The 23,793-nt window shown below is 34.5% G+C and overlaps 1 protein-coding gene and 1 non-coding gene across 6 annotated transcripts in view; one reads left to right on the plus strand and one right to left on the minus strand.

The window, feature by feature from the left end:
* Window positions 1-16,924, plus strand: part of Lyrm7 (LYR motif containing 7) — a 28,149-nt gene extending 11,225 nt beyond the window's left edge. For all 5 annotated transcript variants that reach the window (XM_027954792.2, XM_027954793.2, XM_027954795.2 and 2 more), the window contains 2 exons: window positions 8,576-8,657; window positions 13,835-16,924. In XM_027954792.2, the coding sequence (XP_027810593.1) occupies window positions 8,576-8,657; window positions 13,835-13,905 (153 nt within the window). In that variant the 3' untranslated portion in view covers window positions 13,906-16,924. The remainder of the gene's footprint in view (window positions 1-8,575; window positions 8,658-13,834) is intronic.
* Trnaa-cgc (transfer RNA alanine (anticodon CGC)) lies at window positions 10,863-10,936 on the minus strand. The gene has a single exon. It is a non-coding gene; the product is annotated as a tRNA-Ala (tRNA).
* Window positions 16,925-23,793: the final 6,869 nt, after the last annotated feature.

The following is a 23,793-nucleotide window of genomic DNA, read 5'->3' on the forward strand; positions in this document are numbered from 1 at the left end:
GTCTCCCAAATTTATTTTACACATGGGACATTAATCTAACATTAACCAATATAGATATTGGATGTTTGTTTTATGTAAATACATATTTTATACTTTCAGTAACTATGTAAATATTATTTAGTAGTTATTGATAATTAAATTCTCATAGATTACAGGGTTCTTGAAATCTTGGTGTCAAAAGGAATCCTAGGCATCTTCTAGACTAGCAGTTCTCTAACTTGGTAGTCTCAGGATGCCTTTACCCTCTTAAAAATTGAGGACCCTTAAATGACAAATAAGCCAACACTACAAAGAATACTCAAACTGTATACAGAGGAACCCAAAAACAAATCCGAAAACTCCCAAGTAGATAAATATCAGAAAACTAATCATCTAAATGAGAATGAAGACAATTAAACCTAAACAAAAATCAAAATGACTGTAAACCACAAACACATCCATAATAATATTGAATACACTTAATCTCAACTCCCCAATTAAAAGACATAGATTAGTGGAATGAATCAAAAAATAAGATCCAACTATATCCTCTGTGCTAGAGACTCATAGGCAAAGACACAGACTGAAGGTAAAAAGTTAAAAAATTTCCACTCAAATGGAGTTTGTAAACAATCTGGAGTAGCTATTCTCATATCTGACAAAGTTGATTTCAAGCAAAAATTAATCAAAAGAGACAAAGTAGGCCCTTATATACTGGCAGAGGAAACAGTCCCAACAAGAAGATACATACATACACACACACATTTATATATAAAATGTCAAGGTACCTAATTAAGAAAATATTCCTTAAATCCCAGATAGATCCCAATACAACAATACTGGGTGACTTCAATACACCCTTATTACTACCAGACAGGTGATCAGAGCAGAAAATCAATAAAGATGTATTCAACCTAAATAATACTATAAATAAAATGGACCTTATAGACATCTACAGAATATTTTACCCCCAAACAACTGATTTACCTTCTTCTCAGCAGTTCATGGAAACTTTTCCAAAATAGAATATATTCTAGGTCATAATGTAAGTCTTAGCAAATACAAAAAAAAAAAAAATATATATATATATATATATATAATCCCATGCATCCTATCAGACCATAATGATGAAACTAGAAATCAGCAGCAAGAAATAAAATAGAAACCACATAAACACATGGAGATTAAATAATACTCTTTTATATGAAGATTGGGTCAAAGAAGAAATGAGAGAAGAAATCAAGAAATTCTTAGAAACAAATGAAAACAAAGATCTAACATATCAAAGTCTCTGGAACACTATTGAAAGCAGTACTAAGAGGAAAAGTTATAGCAATGAGTGCAGGCACTAAGAAATGCAGGCATTAAGAAAATGGAGAGATTCCAAATAAATAATCTTATGCTCCTCCTCAAGGCCTTAGAAAAAGAATAAACTAACTCCAAATCAGTATAAGATAGGAAATAATTAGACCACAGCCAAAATTAATGAAATTAAGAATAAATAGACAATACACAGGGTCAGTGCAACAAAGAGTTGATTCTTAAAAAAAAAAAAAAGATTTATAAACCCTTAGCCAGACTAACCAAAAGATAGAGAGAAGACCCAAATCAGCAGAATTAGAGATGAAAAAAGAGATATCACCACAGATGCTTCTGAAATCCAGAAGATCATTAGAAAATTTTTTTGAAAATTTGTATTCTAATAAACTGCAAAATCTAGAAGACACTGATAAATTTCTAAACTCATATGACCTGCCCAAATTGAACCAGGAAGAGTCAGAAAACCTAAATAGACCAATATCAAGTAATGAAATTGAAACAATTTAGCCTGTCAGTGAAGAAAAGTTTAGGACCAGATGGATTCTCATTTGAGTTCTACCAGGCTTTTAAAGAAAAACTAACCCTAGTCTTTCTCAAATTATTCCATGAAATTGAAAGGTAGCAAACACTCCCAAATACATTTTATAAAGGCAGTAAAACCCTGATCCCAAAATCAGGCAAACACATATCTAGGAAAGAAAACTACTGATCAATACCCAGATAGATGTAAAAATTCTTAATAAAATATTAGCAAGCTGCACTCAAAAAAAAAAAAAAAAAAAAATATATATATATATATATATATATATATATATATATATAAAAAGAAGATAATATACCATGACCAAGTGGGCTTTATCCCAGGGATGCAAGATTTTATCAACACATGCAAACCAATAAATGTAATTCACTACTTACATAGAATTTAGAACAAGAACTGTATGATCATCTCAATAGAAGCAAAAAACACCTTTGATAAGATACAGCAACCATTCATGTTAAGAATAATGAAGAGGGGCTGGGGTTGTGGCTCATTGGTAGAGCACTTACCTAGCACATGGGAGGCCCTGGGTTTGATCCTCAGCACCACATATAAATATAATAAAATAAAGGTATAGTGTTCATCTACAACTAAAATATATATTTTTAGAAAAACACTGGAGAAAATGGGGGTAGAAAGAACTTATATCAACATTATAAAGGCTATATTCTACAAACCTAAAGCCAACATCATTACTGAATGGAGAAAAACTGAAAGCTTTTCTTCTAAAATCAGGAACAAGTCAAGGCTGTCCACTCTCACAACTTTTTCTCAATATAGTTCTTGAAACTCAAGCCAGAGCAATCAGGCAAGAGAAGGAAATCAAAGGAATACAAATAGGAAAATAAGAAGTCAAGCTATCAGTGTTTGCTGATGACATGATCCTATATCTAGAGGACCCCAAAAATCCCACCAGAAGACTCCTAGATATAATAAAGAATTTAGAAAAGTAGCAGGATGGAAAGTCAACAATCAGAATTCAATAATTTTTCTATATTCTAATAGAAATTCAGCTGAGAAAGAAATCAGGAAAACCGTCCTTTTCATAATATCCTATTCATAATATAAAAAAAAAAAAAAACTGGAATTAATCTATCCAAGGAGGTGAAAGACCCTTTCAATGGAAAACTATGGAACACTGAAGAAGGAAATTGAAGAAGACCTTAGAAGATGGAAATTTTAATGGTATAATATAAAATAAAAATAAAATGGTCTGGGGTTGTGGCTCAGTGGTAGAGTGCTTGCCTAGCATGAGTGAGGTACTGGGTTTGATCCCTGGCACCACAGAAAAATAAATAAAATAGAGGTATTTTGTCCATCTACAACTAAAAAATATTTTAAAAAATAAAATAAAATTGACGATTCCAGAAAGCTCCCATGTTCTTGGATAGGCAGAAGTAATATTGATAAAATGGCCGTACTACCAAAGCAATATACAGATTCAAGGTAAACCCATCAAAATACCGATATTCTTCACAGAACTAGAAAAAACAGTCCTTAAGTTAATTTGGAAGAATAGGAGACCCAGAATAGGTAAAGCAATTCTAAGTAAGCAATTCTGAGTAAAGCAATTCTGAGTAAGAAAATTGATGCAGAATGCATCACAATACCTGATGTCAAATTATACTGCAGAGCTATAGTAGCACAAACACTGCAGTATTGGTATCAAAATAGGCATGTATGCCAATTGAATAGAACAGAAGATAGAGGCAAATCCACATACTTATAGCCATTTGATACTTGACAAAGTTGGCAAAATATATGTTGGAGAAAAGAGCCTTTAAGACAAATAGTTCTGGGAAAACTGAATATCCATAGATAGAAGAATGAAATTAGATCCATGTCTCACCCTGCAATTCAAAATGAATCAGACTTAGGAACTAGACCAAAAGCCTTGCAACTGTTAGGAAAAAAAACATACTCAACACTCCATCATATAGGTATAGGCACCGACTTTCTTAACAAGACCCGTAAAACTCAAGAAATAAAATCAAGAATCAATAAGTGTGATATCATCAAATTAAAAAGCTTTTGCACAGTGAAGGAAACCCATCAAGAGAATGAAGAGAGAGCCTACAGAATAGGAAAAAACCTTTGCCAGCTACTCCTGTGACAGGGAATTAATATCCAGAATATATAAAGAACTCATAAAATTCAATTGCCAAAAAAGCAGATAACCCAATCAATAAATGGCAAAAGAACTAAACAGAAAATTCTCAAAAGAAGAAAAACAAATGGCCAACAAATATATGTAAAAATGTTTAACATCTTTAGCAATTAGGGAAGTGCATATCAAAGCTACATTAAGATTTTATCTCACTCCAGTCAGAATGGCAATTATAAAGAATATAAATAATAATAAATGCTGGTGAAGGTGTGGGGGGGAAGTACACTTATACATTGTTGGTGGGACTGCAAAATTAATACAACCACTTTGGAAAGTAGTGTGGAGGTTCCTCAGAAAACTGAGACTGGAAACATCATATGACCCAGTCATCCCACTCCTTAGCATTTATCCAAAAGAACTAAAATCAGCATACTGTAATGATACATCCACCTCAGTATGTATAGCAGCACAGTTCACAATAGCCAAATTATGGAATCAGTCCAGATGCCCATCAATATATGAGTGGATAAAAAAAATATAGCATATATACACTAAGGAGTTTTACTTAGCCAAAAAGAAGAATGAAATAATGATATTTGCCAGTAAATGGATGGAAAAGGAGAAAACCATGCCAAATAAGTCAGACTCAGAAAATCCAGGGTCAGATGTTTCTCTCATGTAGAAGATAGAGCGAAATAAGGGGAAAAAAAAAACAATGGAGGAGGGAATTGGGTATCATAAAGATAAAGGGAAGATCAGTGGAGTAGAAGTAGGAGAATGAGAGGGAGCAAGGAAGGGAAAGGGAAAGAAACACAGAATGAATTTAACAAAGTCATGTTATATTCATATATAAATGGACCAAAGGGAATTTTACTTTTATGTATGTGCTGAAAGTACCAATCAAAAATAAATAAAGAAGGGGCTGAAGTTGTGGCTCAGCAGTAGAGTCTTGCCTAGCATGTGTGGAGTGCTGGGAAATAAATAAATAAATAAACAAACAAACAAATAAATAAATAAACAAGCAAAAGGATGATCAGTAGAGTAGGTGGAGAATAGGGAGAGGGAGAATAGGAGGAAAAAGAGAGGAATAGGGACTGAAATCAAATTCCTTATATGTGTAATTTTGTAAAATTGAACCCATATACTATGTATGATTTTAATGGTATAAATAAAATATAAAATAAAAATAAAATGGGCTGGGGTTGTGGTTCAGTGGTGGAGTGCTTGCCTAGCATGTGTGAGGCACTGGGTTTGATCCCTGGCACCACATAAAAATAAACAAATAAAATAAGGGTATTTTGTCCATCTACAACTAAAAAATATTTTTAAAAATAAAATAGAGGACTTCAGAAAGCTATTTAACATATTAGAAACTTAAACCTACAATTTCTTTAAAAGTATATTGATTCATTTTAAAATAACATTAATAAACCCATTATTGGGCTGTGTCTGTGGCCCAGCGGTAGCGCACTTGCCTGGCATGTGTGAGACACTGGGTTCGATTCTCAACACCACATATAAACAAATAAATAAAGGTCTATAAACAAGTTTAAAAAAATTAAAAAAAAAATAAAAATAAACCCATTACATGTAGAAATGATCTTAAAGTTTAAATATTTTTTAAAAAGAAATTACTATTTATGAAAAATAACTTTTTAAAAAAATTTAATGAGAAGGGTGACATCATTTTGCATCTTTGTAAATCTCTTTAATGTCTGCTTCAGTAGAAGTAGACATCTTCTTTATTGAATCTCTACAACATGTTTTTTTTTTAATTATACTTTTATTTATTTATTTATTGGTATGTGGTGCTGAAGATTGAACCCAGTGCCTCACACATGCTAGGCAAGCACTCTACCACTGAGCCACAACCCCAGCCCTCTACAACATGTTTTTTAGGTTGAAGAAAGTCCAGTCTCACACAGATATATAGTTGGGAAAGGGTAGAAGTATGTAATAGCCTTTTCAAATAATTGTGAATATTCTTTGATACTATATCTTGACAAGTGGCAATTTCTTAAAGGTCCCTTGGGATATGGAACTTTGTTATCTGTAAACCAATGGATTTTTCGGGGGGAGGCTCTAGATTTCATACAGACCAACTCTTTCTCATCTCTGATCCCCCACATCTCTTCTTCCACATCTTACCTATTTTCAGCCTTAGCTCTAGGATTTAACTCAGTTTATCACCTCCAATGGAAGAAAAGACTCATTTGTCTTCCTCGGTACTCTGCTAGGCCCCTTTCTGGAGTCAGGAGGTAGGGCTTGCTCTCCCATAGCCTTCTCCACGTTAGCTAGTGGAAACTCCCTCCTTTTGATTCTCAAACCAAAAATGGTGGCATTTTCTTTTTTGACTGCTGTCCTGTCACATATCCAATCTGTCAATAGATCTTATTGGTTTAAGCTTCAAAATAGATCCAGAATTCAGCCACTTATGATCTCCCTCATTATCACCTCATCCAAGCCACCATCATCTCTCCCTGCATTATTGCATCAGCCTCCTACCAGGACTCCCTGCATCCACCTTCGCTCCCTATTGTCAAGGGAGTGATCCATTAAGAAGACACACATCAGGTCACTCTTATATTCACAATCTTTATCCCCTTTAAAAAAAAAAAAAAATCTACTGGCTGGGGATGTAACTCAGTAGTAGATCCCTTGTCTGGTGTGCCCATGGCCCTGTGTTCAATCTTCTGCATCACCCCCACATTCCCCCGCAAAAAAAAAAAAAAAAAAGTTTTGATGCTTATCATGATCTACAAGATTATATATCTACTTGACTGAATCTGATTCCCACCTCAATTGAATCATGTACCCTCTTACTTTTCAGTCACAGTGCCTTATTTTGAGGGTTCTTGAATCTACAAAGAACTTCAGTGTCTCAAAGCCTTTATACTGTTAACCTCTTCCTGCTAAGTTCTTTTTCACTTAGGGCTTTTCTTACTCAGAGCTTCATTTAGTAGAATAATGACTCCCCGCTGCCATGTACCAATACTGGTGACTGAACCCAGGGGCACTCTATCACTGAGCTACATCCCAGCCCTTTTATTTTTAAAATTTTTAAAGTTTGAGACACTAAGTTGACCAGGTTAGCTTCAAATTTGTGCCCAGCTAGACCGGTGAATTTTAATCTCTTTTCTTTTAAACAGATTTTTTTTTTTTAACCTATGTATGATTGTATAACACCATACAATGGTGATTTGGAAAATACAGTTTCATGAAAAGACAGATTTTCCAAATGTGTTAATGTAGTTCATTGTGTGTGTGTGTGTGTGTGTGTGTGTGTGTGTATATTTTTTTTTTGCGGGGGGTGGGGTATACCAGGGAGTGAACTCAGGGGTGCTTAACCACTGAGCTACATCCTCAGCCCTTTTTTATTTTGAGATAGGGCCTCACTAAGTTGCTGAGGCTAGCCTCAAACTTGCAATCCTCCTGCCACAGCCTCCCAAATCTTTGGGATTACACATGTGTGCCATTACACTCAGCCATTGTATGATATTTTTAAATTACATCTATTAATATTAATATCTATCTCATCAGAAAAATCTTTATTGCAAAGCTTTCAAGCTCATATAGCAGATACAAGTTCTCCAGAATTCCAATTTTTAATGGAAAGCTTGAATTTCATCATTGTCAGCAAATACTATCAATTGTTTTCTTGAAGTGATATACTCATTTCATTCATGTTCAAGATGTCTGACAAATATCTAAGTCTAAATAATCACAGCTCTTTGTATAAAATGGTATTTTTGCTGGGCGTGGAGGCATATACCTATAATCCCAGCAACTTGGAGGCTGAGGCAGGGGGATTGCAAGTTTGAGGCCAGCCTCAGCAACTTGTCAAGGTCCTGAACAATTTAGTGAGATCCCATATTAAAATAAAAATCTTAAGAAAAGGGGCTGGGGATGTAGCTCAGTGATAGAGTCTCCTAGGTTTAATCCCCCAGCCCCAGAAAAAAAGGTATCAGAGAAAGCTTTACTACTCACAAACAATGCAGAAGGCTATATATATAGTATTATGAAAACAATTTTGATTGTGTTCATAATACTTTCAGATCCCTGAAAGAATTTCAAAGACCCTCAAGGGTCCACAGCTTTAGGAATCACTGTTTTAGTCCAGTTATTAATTTTGCATTTGATGAGGTCTGAAACTGAAAAAGAGTGGGTAGTTAACCCAAAGCCATTCCTTAATGACAGAGCTGGAGTTGGATTCCAGGGATTCTGACTCCTAAGCCAACACTCTTTCTAATGTTCAGAACATTCAACTATATAAAGAAAAAAAAAAGTCAAACCTCTGCCCAACTATTGTGCATTTTAAAATATGCATTATTACCAAAAATACTCTAAATCTATTTTGGAACATCATGTAAAACTATATGAGCTTTTTGTGTACTTGGAATAGTTGCAAAAAGTTAAAAGCAATATTATCTAAGAAGAAATTGTAGTAAAACTGTAGATTTCAATTAAACATTCAGGGCTGGGGCTGTGGTTCAGTGGCAGAGCACTTGCATCGCACATGTGAGGCACTGGGTTTGACCTCAGCACCACATAAAAATAAATAAACAGAAATATTTTAAAAAATTAAACATATACATAAAACTCCTAAAAGGTTTTTTTTTTTTTAACAGCTAATGAAAATAGGTTCTGATGTTGAACTGTTGCTCAGAACATCTGTTATACAAGGCATTCACACAGACCACAATACCCTGAGTAAGTAAAAAAAAAAAAAATTCTGACTGCAATGTGTTTTGAAATATTGAATGTTATAACACTTTTATTTGTTTGTTTGTTTGCTTTTATTTTAAAAGATGGGGTCTTGCTATTTGTTCAGGCTGTACTCAAATTCCTGGGCCCTTGTAATCCTCCTGCCTTAACCTCTTGAGTAGCTGGGCCAACAAGCATGTGCCACCATACCTCACATTACCTCTTAATTACAGCACTTTTAATGTTAATAAGTAAAACTGCTTGATTTTGCCAGGCACTACAATATTTATTGTATGCATTTATAAGGTAGTCTAAAAATGCCGAATTATGAAACTTTGTTATACCAGATTTCATTTTAATTTTTAAATTTATACCCTGATTATATTTGTAAAACTGTAGTTACAAAAACATTACTACTATTTTCATCATATTTATTTGGGATTCTTAATTTTTCTAGGCTCATGTATCACTTACCTAGACTAAATCTAATTTTTACCTTTTATTCTGTAATTATTTTAATTCAGAAGAATTGGGATTATAGGAAATGGAAATATAATTAAGAATTCTCCATTATACCTTGAGACTCTTTATGGGATTCAGTAGAATCTCATTTCACATTATATATTGTTTTCACTCCCTGAAATATTTTGGGGGATAATAGCAACAAAAAACAATGACATTGAAAATCATTGCTTTTAGGGGGCTGGGGTTGTGGCTCAGAGGTAGAGTGCTCGTGGAGCATGCGTGAGGCACTGGGTTCAATCCTTAGCACCACATAAAAATAAAATAAAGATAAATGTTAAAAAAAAAAAGAAAAGAAAATCATTGCTTTTAAAGTTCTTCTTTGGGTGGGGGGGGGGGAAACTGGAGATATAACTCAGGGGTGCACTTGACCACTGAGCCACATCCTCAGCCAAAATCATTGCTTTTAAATAGACTATTGGAAATATACAGAAAAGTACACAATATATAATTGTACAACTCATTGAATTTTCACCAAGTGAAAGACCTAACATCCACATCAAGTTGTATATTACCAGCATCCCCAAAGTCTCTTCATATCCTCATGTTTTTTCTAGTAACCTTCTTCCCACAATAGTAGCCATTATCCTGACTTTCAACACCATAGTTTGTTGGGGTTTTTTTTTTTTTTTGTATGGGGGTTATTGAACCCAGGGGCGCTCAACCACTGAGCCACATCCCCAGCCCTTTTTTGTATTTTATTTAGAGACAGGGTCTCACTGAGTTGTTTACCAGCTTGCTAAGTTGCTGAGGCCAGCTTTGAACTTGCTATCCTCCTATGTCAGCCTCCTGAGGCACTGGGCATGCACCACTGTGCCTGCCATGTTTTTTTTTTTTTTTTCCTCCTTTATTCTGTAGGTTCAAAATGGAACAGATTTGATTCCATTAAGTTATGTTAGGCAAATTCCTCTGAATATTTTACCAGTGTCTACCCTGCATATAAAAATGAGAAATAAAATTCTGCTTCTTGTTTAGAAAATTGAGAATTGTGATTATGAGTCTCTCTAGATGTGTATGTATATACATCTATATATCTCAACATGAAGGTAATAGAGAGTGAAAATAATAAAATGAAACTGCATTTTTGCAATTGTGCATGAATTCTAAATTTATCTTTTCCTTCCATTCTAAATATTATCTGTACTGAAAATTAAATATTGAATTTCACTCAGCAAGAACTCCTTATCTTATATAATTTGTAATTTTTTTCCTTTTTAAAAACTAACTTCCTTTATCATGGTGTGTGATTTCAAAGTTCTTTATTATAGACATGACAATTTAATCATTTTGGGAAAATTTTCTTATTTTGAAAAAATCTTTTAAAAATGTTGTGGAAACTGCTTATTTTCCCCAAGTACTGGCTAGTTTTTGTGATTTTTTTTTCTGTATCATCTTAATTGCATGAATTTGAATTAATCATAACATTTGATTCATACCATTCTTATCATTGGTCGCAGAGCCTTTAACTATGACTTAGAAAAATACTGAAATTAACTCATTGTTCCACAATTGCTTTCTCTTTGATTATTGACGTAACATGGATATTAGTCAAATGGTTTTAGAATTGACCTTTATCTATCATACATTCTATAGATAGTTACCAAATTTATGCATAAAAATTGTATCAAGAAAACTCAGAACTTCATGTGACTATATATTAATGGTATATAGTTTTGTTTTTGTTTTTGTTTGTGGTACTGGGGATTGAACCCAGGGCCCTGTGCATGCGAGGCAAGTACTCTACCAACTGAGCTATATCCCCAGCTCCTGGTATATAGTTTTTGAATAGGATCATCCATAGTTTTTAACTTCTTCTGTGGCATATATGTAAGACAAACAAAATGGGAATGTGCTTTGAAAATTGGTGTGATACATTTTTTTCAAATGCACTAGAAGCCAGACACAGTGGACCATGCCTGTAATGTGACTTAGGAGGCTGAGGCAGGAGGATTGCAAGTTCAAAGCCAGCCTCAGCAACTTAGCAAGACTTTAAGCAACTTTTTTATTTTGAGACCCTGTGTCAAAATAAAAAACAAATAAAATGGGCTGGGGAAGTGACTCAGTGGTAGAGCACTCCTGGGATAAATCCCCAGTACCACACACACACAAAAAAAAGCAATCTTTTTTCAAATGTGTTTTTAAATTTCTGCCTTTTCATTTATTTACATTTGTCATTACCTACAACTATCTTAGAATTTGTATTTAAAGGCAAATTAATGTGATTCAGTAAACACTTATTGAATATTCTTTGTGCTGGGCACTAGAATTTATGGAGAATGCTCTTAAATGTTCCTTCAGTCCTTCAATGCTGTAAGAGAGGCACATAAGCAGATCCCCATATGCAAGGATAGATTCTTGGAAGAAAACACTTAGTTTTCTAAAGTTCTCTAACTTCTTTTTTAAATATTATTTTTTATTGTTGTTTATTTTTTATGTGGTGATGGGGATTGCACTTAGGGCCTTATGCATGCTGGGCGGGTGCTTTACCACTGAGCTGTCTCCCCAGCGCCCCCGCCTTTTTTTAAAAAATATTTTTAGTTGTAGATGGACACAATACTTTTATTTATTTACTTATTTTATGTGGGTGCTCAGGATCGAATCTGGTGCCTCACACATGCAAGACAAGTGCTCCACCATTGAGCTACAATCCCAGCCTCTAATTTCAACTTATCATTTATATTTATGTTCTTGATATATTTAGCAACATTTCTGTAACTTCAGAGTTAAATATTTTAACATCTTATAAATTATTGATATCCAAAGTGTCTCTCTGATTGCCATACTCTTATAAACTATGCTACTCATAATAGATTTTTTTAAAAACTCCTGCCCTTAATTTTGATTTTGGTTTATAATTGAGCTAAAGCCTTTTTATTTCAAAAGAAGTACTTTGTAAATTATGCATATAATATGACCAGAGTAGATAAGGCTTTCAGGGTCCTATAAAGTACAGGAAATAAACCATGATCTCAGTGCAGTTCCTTATCAAAGATCTGACAATGTCAAATAGATTCATGTGGTTAATAGTATTTGGCATCTAACATAGAGAGCAAAGTCAGAGATTTTACAATCAATAAAATAAAATTATAGAAAAATAGTATATACTATGTAAATACACCTGTGGTATGTTTGGCCTAATTAAAGTGTTAGCAGTTAATGAATACAGAAAAATTCAATTATAGAGTATCCTTTGATTCCAAAGATCACACAATAAGAAGAATTGAGTGAAGGGATAGAGTAGTGGATATTCGAGAGGCTTTCTGGTTATTTACCACTCTTTGAATGTCTTCCTTTGTCTTAGGAATTTTCATCTGCATAAGTTCTAGATCCTCAAGATAGAATAAAGAAAATTCAGTTCCTCAGTTTCCTTTGCATTTCTGACACAAGCATTTGATATAGATAGCTCACACCTTATCCATGTTCAGCAGTGGACTTGAGGGGCTAGCGGTGTAGTTCAGAGACAGAAGATTTGCCTCATATGCATGAGGCCCTTGGTTCAATCCCCAACAAACAAACAGAAGAAATGACCTTGAGGGCAGAGGCTTGGCACAGATCTCTTTTACTGGCAGGAATAGCATTAGTGGTTATAGGATCAGGTCCTCATGGGAAAGTGGCATGGATTTGGTGGCAGGGGAGATATAGGAATGTTGTTTCTGGCAGCATCTGAAGTATAGCACATTGTGTTTCATAAGGTTAAAAATGGTGGCAGTTTCTTCTAGTGCTCCATTGGAGTGGCAGTTTTTAATCATTAGGCCAGTTCTAGGGTATGGTTTTGCTGTTTTTCTGAAAACAGTCTCAAACCTGTCAGATTCTTTAGCCCTCACAACAATGCCATGAATAGATGAAAAACCTATTAATAATGTGTGTTTTTTTTTTTTTTTCTTGCTTAATCAGTCCTAGTCCACATGTGTTTAAAACCAACAGAAGTTTTCTCAAGAAGTGAGGTACTGAAGATTACACAACTTAAAATGTGAAAGTAGAGAGTGAAAAGTAAGGGTAGAAGAGAGTATGATTATCATGGACCTGACCACTATAGGCTTTAAGTTTGTGACCCATATAGTGGTAAAACATAAGGTCAGGGCCTCTTTCTATTTCTTAGGACACAAACCAAGTACTACCTGAGGCTACAGCTAAGAGAAATTGCCAGAATGTCAGTACATGCTGGTTAGTTCTTCCTGCTTTCAACAAGGTACTGAAAAAGAAATTGAGTGCAGATTTACTAGTTCACCTGCAAAGCAAGATGGATTGAACTATTATTTAGTTAAGGGGTATTCTTTGCAGCCTAAAACCTAATTGATTAAGAGTTCCTTAAAGAGCCTTGCAGAGGCTCTTTAAGAGAAAATGCCAATTGGTCCCATCCTCTAAAACTAAAACAAATACAAGCAAGAGGCTTCTCAACTCTAATGTGAAATAAAATCAGTGCCCTTAAAATTTTCTCATACTGCCAGATGCATTTAGTCACTGAAGCTTATTGTTTTTCATTGCTCTAAGAAGTGACTTAAGGTAAGGACCATTCCAGAAGATTATCTTAACACTAAATATTTTACTTTTATACATTTTAGGGGGAAATGACTATACTTATATTTAATTCTAATATAATGACTATATAACTATAATTCTAATTTTAATAATTGTAATTATTCTCTCTGTTTTTCTTTTAGAATTGGTCCCTAGGAAAGATCTTCTTCTAGAAAATGTACCATACTGTGATGCACCAACTCAGAAGCAATGAATTTTCTAGGATAAAACCAGACTTTGTACATTTTAACTATAAAATGTGTAACTGGCAAAAGTCCTAGAAATATTGAAAATGAATGAATTAAAGAGTAACATCATAATTTAATTCTACATTAAAAGGACATTGCTAAGAACTACAGAACATAGTTTTGGTTTTGGTTTTGGTTTTGATTTTTGTGGTGCTGGGGATTATACCCATGGCCTATTCATGCTGGGTAATTGCTCTGCCACTGAGCTATATCCTCAGCTCTATAGTTAAGTATTTTTAAAGGACATTAGAGAAGGTAATTTATTTACATTGAAAATCAAATTTTATAAAGTAAAGCTTAGGGAGGTATATCATATTCACTTCTTTTAGACCTTTATAAGTGTTCTGCTCTTACCAAGGTTATTTGAATATTTAGTGTTTTGAAAAGTTGTAAGTTTTCCTCCCATGGAAAATTTAATTATTAGATGTAAATTATTAGATTAAATTAATGTTTAGTCTCCAAATTATTAAAATGGCCAAAGGAGTCACGGCTCTCCACAGAAGGTATTCTTTGTTTCCTGAATACTGGAATTATTTCTGAAGCTAATAAATAATTATAGCTTTTTTTTTAGACAATAGAGAGGTTCTCTGTGTCCTTATAAAGACATTTTTAATCAGTCTTCTAAAGACAGATGAGTAAAACCTCAAAATCACTTAGAGTCACTATGGAATAAAGAAACCCTAATTGTTTTAAAGAAATGGTGGGCTCAATCAAACTGGGTATGGCCTTACTAGAATTAGCTGTATTTAGACCACAGTTGACTTTACTGTGCAAATGTAACATATGGCTATATTCACTTTGCTTATATCAATAAAACTTAAATGACTTTTCTTCTTCTACATATCCCATCCTTGGGATGAGACTGAAGAATCACAGAAGGCCCTAGCATTCTACCATCTAATGCTAGAAGCTATAAAATTGTATTAACATTCTTCTTGTTTCTCATTTATCTGTGTATCTTTATCGTTCCCTTTCTCAATGAATAGAGTGTTCTCTCCAATTTGATAGTGAACATTCTCCCATTTGATGATGATACAGTGTTTTACATTTTTTACAAGATTCTCAATGCAAGTTTATTTGTTAGCAAAACATTGGTGTATCTATACAGGATATAAAATGTCAAATTGGAAAACAAATTAAATTTTAGAAAATCAAAAAATTATCAAAATTATTTAGATGTAGTACACTCAGTATTAAACCAGAGACTACCCTTTATGCATCTTAAATCTTTTTTTTGGTGCCAGAGATTAAACCCAAATGCCTAACCACTGAGCCACACCCCCCAGCCCTTTTTATATTTTATTTAGAGACAGGGTTTTGCAAAGTTGCTTAGGCCCTCACTAAGTTGCTAAGGCTGGTTTTGAATTTGCAATCTTCCTGACTCAGCCTCCCAAATCCCTGGGGGTGCAGGCATGCACCACCATACCTAGCGCATCCTAATACTTTTGAGGGGATAAGTTAGTAATCTGTGAAATGAATTATACACGTCAAAAGATTCATAAATTTTCATCTTTGTATTTAATTTTTACTATGCGAATGGAATTATATATATTATGTATAATATACTATAATTTTTCAGTACCATTAAACGTGTAGAAGCTCAAGACTTTTAAGAAATTGAATTATTTGGTTTCATTTTTTACTCACATTCATTTAAGTATCTCATCAAACTTTTTTATAAACTAGTCATCATTAGTAGTAAAGATTAATAATTGTATTTTTATTTTGTTAAAGCTTATTGCTTAGAGATTTTCTTTAAAATATGCATATAATAGAAATAGGTAGGTAGAATATTGTACTTTAATTCCTTAAGATTATAAAGTTCCTGTGAAGTATATCAACATATCAATAATAGGCTTGACTGGTACAGAATTTTGAAAGATTTGGCACCCTTTCCTTAGATAACATATGCATATTTCAAATAAATTTTAATGAGTTGTTTAATAATTTCATTAAATAACAAAATGGTTTATGAGTTCTTGGTCTGTTATAAAACAAAGGGCAAGAGTCAGGATTCTAGAGAGTATAAATTACTATACTTATGTAGTGTTTATTTTGTAAACCCTTTGTAAAAACTTTGAGAATGATTATCTAGGCACCTACCTTCTCTCTCTTTTTTTTTTTTTTTTAAGAGAGAGAGAGGGGGGGAGAGAGAGAATTTTTTTTTTTTAATATTTATTTTTTAGTTTTCAGCAGACACAACATCTTTGTTTGTATGTGGTGGATCGAACCCGGGCCGCACACATGCCAGGCGAGAGCGCTTGAGCCACATCTCCAGCCCCCTAACCTTCTCTCTTAAACAATGCCAACATTTAACTAAATCTTTTTTATTTAGTTTTTTTGTTTTTAAAGTTTCTCATGTTCCCACTGGATTTTTGTGGCCCAAATATAATTTTCCACTTTGATTATTGAAACATAGTGATAATGGATCGTATGCATTCCAGTTGGAGATAACCTAGGCTCAGAGGCCCAGCAGGAGTTTGTAATCTTGAAATAAAAAAAGGTGGATGGCAGGAGAATCAGATTTGGCAAGCATAGGTAGCTAAGACTCCTTCACTGAAGATTAAAATTTAGTGAGAATATGGCAGGTAGTTTGTATAACATCTAATCCAGAACATTAAAATTAAGGGCTGAGTCACACTTCTCTTAAGTTGGTTCTCATTTTTCCTGTAGAAGGATCTTTCAATATCATTACAGTGTCCGGAAAGCACACAATTAAGAATAGATGGCATTTCTATACTCATCAACAAGGCAAATAAGTTTTATGGAAAATAACTTAAATGCAAGTGTAAACAAATGGAAATTTCAAAAGTGGATAAATCAAAATTAATATAGCTTTATTTATCAGCTGTAACTAGAAATACAGTGGGAAAAAAAGATCTTATTTAAAATAGCAAATTATATACTTAGGAATAGACTGAAAAAAAAAAAAATGTAACACTTAAAAATGAGAGATACTATGTTCCTAGTTGGGACAACTGAAAATTGTAAGGACAATTCTTTAAAATTTAATCTTGAAATCCCAACAGATTGATATGTCTACATAAAAATGTAAAACTTGTGTGTTCTGTGGAAGCCACTATAGACTGTAGAGAAAATTATAAGCCTCTTCTATAATGATTAAAGTAGTTAAGAAAAAAGGTGCTTCTAGTAATCCATTAGCAAAATGTAACTCAGTGCAAAACAGGAAAATTATATAAATAAATAGAAAACAAAAAATATTGTCTTACTGGGTGTGGTGGCACACACCTGTCATTCCAGCAGTGCTGGAAGCTGAGGCAGGAGGATTGCAAGTTCTAAGATAGCCTAAGCAACTTAGTGAGGCCCTAAGCAGCTCTGTTTCAAAACATAAAAAGGGCTGGGGATGTAGCTCAGTGGTTGAGCACCCCTGGGTTCAAAAACAAAACAAAAAAATATTTATATGGTCTCTAGTGAATGTAAATTTAAATACTTCCAAATTGTTACAACTTAAAGAAGAAATTATACTCTATATTTGTAAAGAGTAAAGTTTTGGGGGGGAAATGGGCACTATCTTCAAAGGCATGTTGATTAATTAGAGGGCCTTTTTGAAAGGGTTGACATCAAAACTTAAAATGTACATATTCAATTCATAAAGAGCTAAAAAAATACTAATGTATACTCGGATATATCATATATGGAAATTTCTGTATTAAAAAACAAAAAATGCTATCGTGGTTTTAAAATGCAAATGAGTGGTGTTATGTTCTATGTATTCTGCATCTTTTTTATTATATATTGTTCCAGAAACTTGTCTTTATTGTTGCATGAACAGCTCTTTCACTTTTACATTTTATTTATGATAAGAATAAACTAATCCAATGGATAATAATGTTTCCAGTTTTTTCATATTGCAAACCAATTTGAAAAAAAAAAAGCACACAAATTCTTACACCCATTGCAAAAGTTTGTCTGGATGTATACTAGGAAAGGAACTGTTGTGTCATAGGATATGTGTGTATTCAACTTTTCAAGAAATTTTTAAATCGTTCTTTAAAGTTATTGTGCCAGTTTACTCAACAATGAGAAGTCCCATTTCTCTACATTCTCACTGTATTTGTTATGACTTTTCTTGTTTTTATCAAGCTGGTGGATATGAAATGGTATATTAATTTGTATTTACTGGTTACTAGTGAGAAATAAATATATGTGTGTGTGTATATATATATATATTGTTCTCACCAATATGGACTGACATCATCCAATCTATGGAAGACTGGAATAGACAAAAGGGTGTCAGAAGATTGGATTTGTTCTCTGCTTGAGCTAAGACATCTGTCTTCTGACATTGCTGCTCCCAGTTGCCAGGCTTTCAGGCTTAGGCCAGAACTTATACCATCAGACCCTTATTCTAAGGCTCTTGAACTCAAGACTTACACAACCATTTTTTCTATTCTCCAGTTTGCAGATGACAGATTGTAGGACTTCTTGGCCTTTGTAACTACACAAGCCAATTCCTATACTGAATCTCCTCATATCTATAGATGTAGATAGGTAAATGTAGATGTATGTCCTATTCTGTTTCTCTAGCAAGCCCATAATAATATAATGTTGAAGATGAGTAGATATGTGAAGAAAGATCAAGAGTTTAGTTTTGGGGCTGGGGTTGTAGCTCAGTGGTAGAGCACTTGTCTCATATGCGTGAGGCACTAGCATATGAGGCATCACATAAAATAAAGATATTGTGTCTAAACAAAAAGAGTTTAGTTTTGGATACGCATTAAGATGGCTATTAGACGTCCAAGTGCAAATGTTAAAAGGACATTAGATAAAATATTTAGAGTTCAATAAGTGATCTGGAGATAGAAATTTGGAGTCATGAACATAAACCAAGTACTTAAAATCGTAACGTTGGCAAGCGTCACCAAGAAACTGCTTATGGAGAAAAAAGCAAAGGGATGGATCTTGGGACACTTTGTGTTAACAGGTTAAGGAGTTAGGGAGCAACAACAGAAGAGACAGAAGTTTCCAGTAAGGTAGGATGAAACAAAGAAAATACAGAGGAAAAGATCAACAAACTTTGGAGCGTAAGGGATAAATCTGACTTATTATCTTTTTTTGTAAATAAAATTTTATTGAACACATGCTCCTTCATTTCCATAGTCTACTGCTTTCACTCTACAATAGCAGAGTCAGTAACTGCAGCAGACACTACATAGTTAACAAAGTCAAAAGTTTCTGTTTGGTTGTTCTTTACATAAAAAAAGGTTGCTTATCCCTGATATACAGCCCTGGAAACCAAGCGTCATTGAAAAAGAGGTTATCTCCTTTACCAAATGCTGTTCATGGGTCAAGTACGATTGGGACTAAGAATCACCAGTTGGATTTAACAACATGGAAGTGACTTTGATGACTTTGGCAAGAGTTTCAGTGAGATAATTGGAGAAACATTGTGTGCCCACATTCTCTTCAAACTGATCTCTAAATTCATTGTAATTGCAAATAAAATTCCAACAGGTCTTTTTTTTTTTTTTCCTTTTGGAACTGTTCTAAAACTTACTCAAAATTTTATGGGGAATAATGAAGATCCATAAAAAGCTAAACCAGTCATGACAAAGGAGAGTAAAATTGTATACTCATAACCAAAAATAAGAACTTTGATTCATACTTCATACCATATACAAAAATTAATTAAAAATTGACTTACATGCAAAACTAAGACTATAGGGCTGGAGATGTAGCTCAGTAGTACAGCAAGTGAGGACCTTGGTTCCTTAAAAATTTTATTCTTCCACCTCCAGTGATTCTTCAACTCTGCATTACTATCTGCTCTTTACCTGTGCCCTTGGCACAGCATCCTGTAGCCCTGCAGTTACCTTCACCCTTCCGTGATCTTTCTGTGATATACAGATGAATATGTATAACTTGTAGGATGTGTGATTTGAGTATTGCAGATATTAGAAATTAAGATTGGAGAGGCTGGGGTTGTGGCTCAAGTGGTAGCGGCTCACCTGGCATGCGCGAGGCACTGGGTTCGATCCTCAGCACCACATTAAAAAAAAAAGATATTGTGTCCATCTAAAACTAAAAAATAAATTAAAAAAAAAAGAAAGAAATTAAGGGCTGGGGATGTGGCTCAAGCGATAGCCCGCTCGCCTGGCATGCGTGCGGCCTGGGTTTGATCATCAGCACCACATACAAAGATGTTGTGTCCGCCGAAAACTAAAAATAAATATTAAAAAATTCTCTCTTTCTTTAAAAAAAAAAAGAAATTAAGATTGGAATAGAATAAAAGAACTTTTGATTGCCCAGCTTCTGACTATCTGGTCACCCCCAGATGATTGCAACTTAGTGAGGCTTCTGAATTTATTGTCATTCAATAAATTCTGCCATTGTGGAAAGACACAAAAGTGTTTGTCTATGTTAATGGCATAGTTCACTCACAGCACTTGCATATTTTCCTCTCCTAGATATTTACTTAAGGAAAATGAAAACATCTATCCTCACAAAGCAGATCAGTGGTTGCCAAGGGATAAGGGCATGAGGACAAGTGGGAGGGAGGAATTAAAATATGGGCATGATGAAATTGGGGGAGGTGATGAAGGCAATTTCTTTTAATATATTTGTTAATCAGCTTACATTTAAACATCGCCTCTCCAGTAGGGCGTGCTGATGCACACCTGGGAGGCTGAGGCAGAAGAATTGCAAGTTTGAGGCCAGGCTGAGCAACTTAGCAAGACCCTATCTTAAAACATAAAAAGGCAGCCACTTGGGAGGCTGAGGAAGGAGAATCACAAGTTCTAAGCCAGCCTCCACAACTTAGTGAGGCCCTAAGCAACTTAGCAAGACCTGTTTTTTTGTTGTTGTTTTGTTTTTGGTACCACCCAAAAGCAGGGCAGGGGTGTTGCTGGGGATGTAACTTGGTGGTAAAGCATACTTGGGTTCAATCCCCAGTACCAAATAAATAACTAAATAAATAGTATCCCTCCACTGATCATTAACTTTTTACTTTACACAAAATACCTACCAATAATAATATATTTAGCATTTTCTTTCTTTTCTTCTTCTTCTTCTTCTTTTTTTGTACTGGGAATTGAACTCAGGGACCCTTTACCACTGAGTTACAAACCCAGCCCCCTCCTTTTTTTTTTTTTTTTTTTTTTTGAGATGGGGCCTCACTGAGTTACTTAGGGCCTTGCTAAATTGCTGAGGCTGGCTTAAAACTTGCAATCCTTCTGCCTCAGCCTCCTGAGTTGCTGGGATTACAGGTGTCCACCAGTCATCTATTCTTTTTATTATGATTGCTTTTAAGATTTTTGTCTTTTCTTCGGTATTCTAGGTAGAGATTTTATTTTGATTTATCCTACTGAACACTTAGTATTCTTCATCTTTCTGAGAATTCAAGTTGTACATTCTAGAAATTTCTCATCCATTTTCAAATATTGCTTCACATTATCTCTGTTCTTTCCTTCTGAAGCTCCTGCTAGTCATCTCTTTTTTAAAAAAAAAATATTTTTAAATTGTTGATGGACCTTCATTTTTTATTTATTTGTATGTGATGCTGAGGATCGAACCCAGTGCCTCACACATGCTAGAAAAGTGCTTTGCCACTGACTCACAACCCCAGCCCCTAGTCATTTCTTATGCTGCTCATTACACTTCCTTCTTGTTAATTTGCTCAGTTTCATAATTCATTACCTGCTCTGATTCACTACTTCCTTCTTTTTCTCTTTTGCTTTTTATTTTTCTTTCTTTTTTTAAATTATTTTTTCTTTTACTGGAGAGATTGAGCCCAGGAGTACTCTACTGAGTTACATTCCCAGACCTTTTAATTTTGAGACAGGGTCTTGCTAAGTTGCCCAGGCTGGCCTCAAACTTGCAGTCCTCCTGCCTCAGCCTCCTGGTAGCTGGGATTTACAGGCATATGCCACTGCATCCAGCTCTACTTCTTTTTTCAGCTGTGTCTAATCTGCTATTCATACACCCCATGTATTTCTTCTTTTTATTTCAGCAGTTTCATTTTTAATTTTTAGTCATTATATATTTTATATCAAATGCACTCTTCCTTTTTCACAGCGATTTGTTCATTATGATTCTTTATATCTTTCATCATTTAAGATATTGATTTTATGTAGTCTCTTTTCAGAAAGTCCTATTTTATCAACTACATAGATAATCAATACTCCTCTTTGTGACACATTCTTTCCTCATGTGTTTTGTCAGCTTTTGTCATATGTGTATCTTTTTGGGGGGGCACGGGGATTGAACTCAGGGGCACTCGACCACTGAGCCCTATCCCCAGCCCTATTCTGTATTTTATTTATTTTATTCATTTATTGATATGCAGCGCTGAGACTCGAACCCAGTGCCTCACACATGCTAGACAAGCGCCCTACCCCGGAGCCACAAACTCAGCCCCTGTATTTTATTTAGAGACGGGATCTCACTGAGTTGTTTAGCGCTTCACTGGCTTTGAACTTGCAATCCTCCTGTCTGAGCCTCTTGAGCTGCTCGGATCACAGGCATGTACCACGGTGCCCAGCTTGTTATATGTATATGTTGGATGTACATTATTAATTCTATGAGGATCCCATGTGGAGTTGTGGATTGTGGGAATGTCCTTCTAAGAGATTTTACACTTGTCTTTGCCAGGCACCCTGAGAGTACTTAGGAGATTTCCATGCCACTCAAGAAATTTTTGATTCTAAATCATCACGTGGTATGGCAGTTTTCACTTCTCACCAGTAATTTCTCCTCCATGCAATGGAACCTTGCTCCTTCCTCAGGTTGATGTTTTTCAACCTATATCCTGGCTGTCCCAGTCCTGTGAGTTGCTGTGTACCTGCGCAGAGATCTCAGTTCTAGTCCCTTATGTTGACTTATCCTACTGAACACTTAGCATTTTTCATCTTTCTGAGGATTCAAGTTGTGCATCAATTCTAGAAATTTCTCATCCATTTTGAAATGTTGCCTCACATTCTCTCTGGGTGTAGCAAGTAGGGCTTATTTCTAAGTCTTCTAACAGCCTCCAGAACTACCTGAGCATCAGCTTACAATACACAGATTGTAAGTTTTCAGATCTCTTTTCTTTCTGGCATAACTATGTTGTATGTGGTAGAAAACAAAGCATTGGAAGGCTAATAGGGACATGTTAATGGGACACAGGATGTCTGGGGAGTGTAGCTCAGTGGTAAAGTATGTGCTTATCAGCATGTACAAGGTTCAGGGTTCATTCTCCAGCATTGGGAAAAAAAAAGACACAAGGAGTTAAATTGAAGGAACTCTTGATGGTCAAATTTGGGACTTGTACATAAAAAAAATAATAATGACCATAATAGAATAATAGTCCTACACATTCATTAAAAAATACCCAAATTCAAGGCCAGACTCAACAATTTAGAAGGCTCTAAGCAATTTAGTGAGACCCATCTCAAAATAAAAGAAATGAAAAGGGCTGGGGTTGTGACTCAGTGGTAAAATACCCCTGGGTTCAATCCCCAGTACCAAAACAAAACAAAACCCAGGAGTTCATAAACACAAAGTAAAAAGTGATTTTCATTTTTTTTTTCTCATTCTAAAATTATTCAAAATAAAATCCTAGAGGGAATTAGTATTGAATCTTATCTAGCATTTTGTTGTAGGGAAGGGTCAACATTAGCTTAGTCCACATCTTCTCCAGCTCAAAATTTCAGATGCTATTCTTTTAAAGGAAAATAAATTTTTGTACATGTTTTTCTGACAATCTACTGTTAATATATCTAGTTTTCTGATATATTATTCAGTTAAATATGATTCAGGCTTTCATGTTAGGAGTTCTTTTTTCTGCAATAATATTTTTCTTAATTTCAACTGAATGCAATCTCTCCATGTATTCAACCAACATTAATTAAATATTT

This window comes from Marmota flaviventris, chromosome 5 (assembly GCF_047511675.1).
Source record: "Marmota flaviventris isolate mMarFla1 chromosome 5, mMarFla1.hap1, whole genome shotgun sequence".
Taxonomy (NCBI): Eukaryota; Metazoa; Chordata; class Mammalia; order Rodentia; family Sciuridae; genus Marmota; species Marmota flaviventris.